The sequence below is a fragment of the Elephas maximus genome, chromosome 9 (assembly GCF_024166365.1).
Source record: "Elephas maximus indicus isolate mEleMax1 chromosome 9, mEleMax1 primary haplotype, whole genome shotgun sequence".
Taxonomy (NCBI): Eukaryota; Metazoa; Chordata; class Mammalia; order Proboscidea; family Elephantidae; genus Elephas; species Elephas maximus.
In genome coordinates, this window is record NC_064827.1 from 2,542,022 (window position 1) to 2,548,021 (window position 6,000).

The following is a 6,000-nucleotide window of genomic DNA, read 5'->3' on the forward strand; positions in this document are numbered from 1 at the left end:
TGGTGACCCAACCGTGATTAAAATACCTCAGGGAACCCACAAAACTACTGCCCTGAAATAATCTTTAAACCTTAAACCAAAAATATCCTCTGAAGTCTTCTTAAGACCAAACAACAGCTTACCTTAACTAGCAGAGAATGTAATCACTTGTCACTGAATTGTACATGTAGAAACTATTGAATCAGCGTATGTGCTGCTGTGTACATTCTCAACAACGATAAAATGTCACTCATGGATGCGACGGCAGGGGTGGCAGGGCTTAACCCATCAGGACCAGGACCACCGAGCTTGGTACAGAGGTGCCCAATGAACACGGAGACAAATGGAGACCGCGAGCAGAGACCCTCAATGTGGCCAGGGCACCTCCCTCTGCACGTGCCCTGCCCACTCAGCCCACTGCCTTGGCCCACGCGGGGCCCTCGAATCTGGTAGGACACCTTTACTGGCAGACTCCCACCCGGCCCCCAAGCCCTTAGGAGCTGGGGCGTGGGCGCCTGAAGCACCTGAGGGGAGCAGCCAGGAGAGGTGGTGCAGGAGGATGGATGGAAGGTGCCCCATGTGGGTCAGAGGCAGGTATCCACAGCCTCCAGTCGGACCCAGGGCCCCCACCCCGAGCCCCCCCAAGACGTGCACACCAGTGCCTCGCTCCTGGAAGATTTCAGCATCAGCCCGAGGTAACTGCACCAGCTCCTCCATTTCTGGGCCAGAGAAGGTCATTTTATGTCATCCTGAATGCTCCTCCCTGAACCTGAGAAAGGTGCCTCACTGGCCACAGGAAGTGATGATGGGTCAGGCCTAAGTGGGTGAGAGGCAGATGCCAGTGGCAGCAGAGGGCCCACAGCCCAGTGCCAGCTCAGCGGCACCACACCCTGCCTGGGACCCCAGGAGAAGCCCCATGGAGGACACAGGGTGGGGAAGGCTCTGGACTCGGGCCCACAGGCGTACCATCCTCATTCATTGCCTTCTCGATGGCATCATTCCATAACACAACAAACTGGAAACAACCAGAACATCCTTCGATGGGGGGCTGAATAAATCGCAAGGTGGTATCTCCTGGTGGGGCGATGATAGGGGGCTGGGACAGAATGAGTGAGGGGCGCCTACAGAAATAAACAGGAGAAAACGGCCTGCAACCACAGCCATGGTGCTGGGAGGGGGTGGGCCAGGGCCAGGATCGGGGTGGGGTGGTGGTCAAAAGCCTCAACCCAACAATTCCTCTATGTCACAAAACCAGTGCTGACCACACAGGACAGGCCCCTCACGGCTCTTGATGGGGGTGGGGTGCAATCACTGCCACTGTGTTAACTTTTCTGCACACGGTGAGCCCCGATAATAAGACACTTGGGGATCACCCAGGCCAACCTCTTACTTGAAAGGTAGGGAAACTGAGGCAGAAAGACAGGACTCAGCCAAAGCTACCACATGGCTCAGCATCACACAGGGCACCTTAGAACACCTGGATTCTACCAGTTCACAGAGCTGCCCTGCCCAATGCTTACACAGGCCCCTGGGCCACGGAGGGGAGCCGGCAGGCTGGTGAGCGTGAGCATGTTCCCCAAAGAGAGGCTAGGCCAGGCTAGGCTGCAGAAGGGGCCTCAGGAACTGGGGGGTGGGGGCAGCATTGGGTGATGCACCCTCCCCTGCCTCCTCGCCCTGTGGCCGGCCTCCCTCCCCCAAACCTCTCCCCAGCACCAGCGATGGCAGCGACGTCACTGCTGGTAACCCAGATTTGAACCAAGAAGTAGCACCCCCTTCTCTGCCCCAGTTAGGAGCCAAACACAAGAACCTTGGCAAGAAAGACAACAGGCCACCCCGAGCTCACCCGCAGACCAGGCCACTGAATGCAGAGTGCCCATGTACCACACGCCTCCTTGATGACCCCCAGACCCACGGCCTCTTACCCCTGGGAAGGGCCTGGGCCAGAACGGGCAAGGCAGAAGACTCCGGTGGTCTCACGGCTCCCCCATGCCCCTCCTAAGAGGCTGTGCCTTGTCTGGGTATGAGCGGGGGAATGCTGTTGAGAATGACCTTCGTGAGGTGGGGCTCAGGGCAGCACACCCCTGGACCCACCTGCGCTGCAACCTGTGCTCTGCAAAGCCCCCTCCTGGCCACTGTCTCAGTCAGTGCTCAGAGCAATCATTGCGGCAGGTGAGGCAGGTGTCCAGGTACACACAGCGCTCCTGGCTCAGCCAGCGCTGCGGCAGGTGCCCGCCCACATGCTGCCTGTGATCAGCACTCCAACAAGAGGGCAGCTCCACAGGGAGGACTTGAGGTCCAGTCCTGGCTCCCCATTCACCCCTAGGCCCTGGGCATCTGCTCAGCCTGGCACTGGGGTGGGGTGGAACCGTCAGGGACTGCCCAGTGGCCCATCAGCTCTGCCCTGGGATTAGAACCCAGAGGAGCCCCCGTCCCGGGGCTCCCTTGGTATGAGGCTGAGGAGCTCCACTAGCCCCCTGTGGCCTGGGCTGGCCCACTGGCCCCCTGGGGCAGCGGTCAGCAGGGGGCAGAGGAAACTGCACGCCAGCAAATTCCAAGGCCGGGGGTGGGCCGTCTGCAGCTCTCAGCGGCACGGCCTGAGCCCTGTGGGCCTGCTGGGGAGGCCCGGCATCGCTGCAGCTTTCTTGGTGTCAGGAAAACCAAGCCTTCTCACCTCCCACCCCCCAAAGAAGTCCAGCCCAGACTGAGGCGTCTGCCACTAGCACTCTGGAATTCATGCATACGGGACAACAGCAATCAGCTTCCTTACAAGATCACAGCCTCCGAGACCCTATGGGTCCTATAGGGTCGCTTTGAGTCAGAATTGACTCTGGCACACCAGCACCAGCACCCCACCACCACCAGTTAACTAAGTTTCTGAGCTCCAGAGGCAAAGAACCATTGAGCCAGGGCACTGGAGGGCAGCTGTGCTCGCCCAGAGCCAGGAGGATGGGTCAGGTGGGGCCCAGCCCCAGCGATCAGTCTGCTCCCCTGTCCTGAGGCAGCTGCCCCTGCCAGAGATGGAGGAGACCAGGGGGGAGGAGGATGCCAGACCAAGGCTTCCGCCCCATCAAGTCCCAGGGCATGTGGGACGCAGGTGAGCAGAGCCCCCAGCTCTGGGCATTGCTCCCACCCCACTCTCTGCCCTTGTCTCATGGAAACACCAATCCCTGGGCAGCAGTGTGGGCCCCACATACAAACTAAGGGAGGGCTGTGGCCCACATGCTCACAGGGACTGTGGGGGGACCCAGGCCTAGGCCCCCACTGCAGGACCTTCTAGCCAACAAATCCTGAGCTGACTACAGGATGAACTCAGTCTGTAATGATGAGAGACCCAAGTAAGGTATCCTGAACTTATAGGTCCCAAATGAGGGAATCCCCCAAATGAAGAACAACTCGGGGCAGATGTTCCTGGGGGCTTCATTGAGCTCAACGGGCACTTTCTGAGTCTGTCCCCTGTGCTGGGCCCAGGGATGTGGCAGTGAATGGGACAGGTCTAGGGGATACTGTGGCTTCCCTGAGATGGCACCTCAGCCATCAAGTCAGAAAGCCAAACCGGCACCAGTAGAGGAGCGATGAGGCTAAGAAGCCAGGAGCTGTGGTGGTGCACAGGGTGCTGGGTGACAGGGAGATTGAGGCCTAGAGCAGGCAAGTGACTCCCCTGGAGCCACACAGGGCCCTAAGAGCCCTCGGGCAGGTCCCTGGACCACTGAGACCCTCTGTCTCTTCATCTGTCCTGTGGAAACAAGGACAGTGTCCCATGTGCTTCTCAGCACCTTCTAGTGGGTTTTGATGCCCCCTCTACACTTTCCCACACCCCTCACCTCATCCAGGACTGAGCCTGAACACCTCGACTCGGCGTTCTAGGCCCTGCTTGCCCCCAGGTCTTGGCTCCTGCTACTTCCTTGAGCCTGGGTTGCAGGCTCTCCCCTGCACCCTCCGCCAGCCCTGCAACCTCCCCAGCTATCTTGGCCCCTGAGCTGGACATCAGGGCTATGTGCCCCAAAGCCCACACTGGCCTGGTGTCCACCTCCGGATGGCTGGGCCCAGGGTGGCCCGCCCTTACCTGCATAGCTGCCAGTTGACTTGATGTACATCTGGCCGTACTGCTCCTCCACCATTGTGTCGTAGGCCTCATCCTCCTCCTCGTCCTCCTCGTTGTGGTAGGAGGTGGGGCTGTCAGTGGTAGGCAGGCTGCTGGCCCCCGGACTGGTCCTCTCGCCCTGGGTGTAGGGCACCGGCTGGATGCTGGGGATGAGGGTGGCCAGGCTGGGCACCCCATAGTAGGAAACACGGGGCAATTTGAGGGGGGCTGCACCAGCTGCCACCGTGGCGCCTGCTGCCACCGCCACGCTGTCCCGGGGCCCCGTCTCCAGCGGGCGCTTGTGGGCTAGGCTAGGGCCAGCAGCTGGCGGCAGCTCCATGGCTTCGTGCTTCACGCGGGTCAGCAGCGGGATGGGCACCGAGGGGGACACGACATAGGGCGTGGCAGCGGCAGGCTGCAGCTGGTTGCAGGGGCTCTGGGGTGCAGAGCTGGCGTCCTCAATCATGGCGGTCTGTGAGTCGCAGTGGGGTGAGCTGACCTTGAACATGAGGTCAGTGCCACGCTCCACAATGTGCTGGATCTGCAGGAAGCCGGCCGTGTACATGACCACGAGCTGCTCGCTGGCTGCCATGGTCAGCTTGCCCGTGTAGCAGAAAGACAGGATCTGCTGGAAACAGGCTGGTGGCACTGTGCCTGGCAGCTCGAAGGCGCTCTTGCTGTTGCCACTGAACAGGTCGCGGAAGTAGAGGCTGCTGGCGGCCAGCACGGCTCGGTGGGCCTTGAAGGCCTGGCCCTTGACCACGATGGACACATCGCAGTAGAGGCCCAGGAGGCGCTGCTCGTTCAGGCAGCCCAGCACAGTGTTCCCAAAGTTGGGGATCTCGATATGCAGCATCTGGGACATGGCGGGCGGCGGGCGCTGGCAGGCGCGCCTCAGACTCTCAGCGCGGGAGCAGCCCGACGGGGCTCATCTGCGGAGAAGGCGTAGGACACAAGGTCAGAGTCCCGCTGGGTGCTCCTGGAAGTGCCCCCCACTGGCCCACCCTCAAGTGCCAACCTCAAAAGCTCTGTCCCCCAAGTGCCCCTTTCCCGCTTTTACTGCCTGTTCCCCTGGCCCCTCCCTGGCCGGACCCGCCCCCAGAGAAGGCTCCCCCGCTCCAGGTCTTGAGGCTGAGACAAGACAGAGCAAAGCAGATCTGCATCAGAAGACACCAGAAGACAAGAGCCTCACTCCCAGCCTGCCGCCCAGAGGCTCCCCAAACTCCCCCTGCCCCTGGGATGCTGCAAAAGCCCTTCCCCGAGTCTATGGGGGGCTACAAGCCCTGCTTGCAGCACAGAAGACCAATGATAGAGCTGTGACCCGCACGAGGACATGGACGGGGGAGGGGCAGCAGGGAGCCACTCTGCTCCCCAGGAAAAAGTTATGGCTTGCAAAGGACCCCATACTGCTGCTGCCCTCAGCGGGCTGGTGGGCAGGGCGCAGCCATGGAGTTGGGTTTCCGGTTTGTTTTTCCTTTTTCTCTCTAGGCAGAGGTGGGGGGCAGGATTCTGCCCCGCGGGGACACCAGCTGACAGCTGCGTCCCCGCTGAGGAGAAGGTAGGGTGGGACGGGGGCACCCAGGGAAGTAGGCTGAAGCAGGAAACCCCAACCAGGCTCCCCAAGGGCTCTGCCACCCCTGTCCCCCACCCCGCAAGAAGTCCCGGAGCCTGAGGGGGGCTCTGAGCCGCGCCTGGACCGTCTTGGGGGCCCAGCAGCTCGGATTCAGCCAGGTCCCTGAGCCACAGCAAGGAGTTGGAAGCCTGTCGCAGAAGCACGCTCGCTGCTCCCGCTCGTCCCCACCCCCCCGCCCCCCGACAACGGCCAATCCAATCCTGGCAGGCTCGCTGCAAGCCCAGGTGACTGAAGGGGTCACGGGGGGGGGGGGGACACAGGGCAGTGCAGAGGGGGTGGGCTGGCCTGCCTGGTCCTCCGGGGTCCG

The 6,000-nt window shown here is 61.5% G+C and overlaps 1 protein-coding gene across 1 annotated transcript in view; it reads right to left on the reverse strand.

Annotated features, from left to right (window-relative positions):
* Positions 1 to 4,925, reverse strand: part of NACC2 (NACC family member 2) — a 40,278-nt gene extending 35,353 nt beyond the window's left edge. Inside the window, exon 1 of the mRNA XM_049895479.1 lies at positions 4,043 to 4,925. Within this exon, the coding sequence (XP_049751436.1) occupies positions 4,043 to 4,925 (883 nt within the window). The remainder of the gene's footprint in view (positions 1 to 4,042) is intronic.
* Positions 4,926 to 6,000: the final 1,075 nt, after the last annotated feature.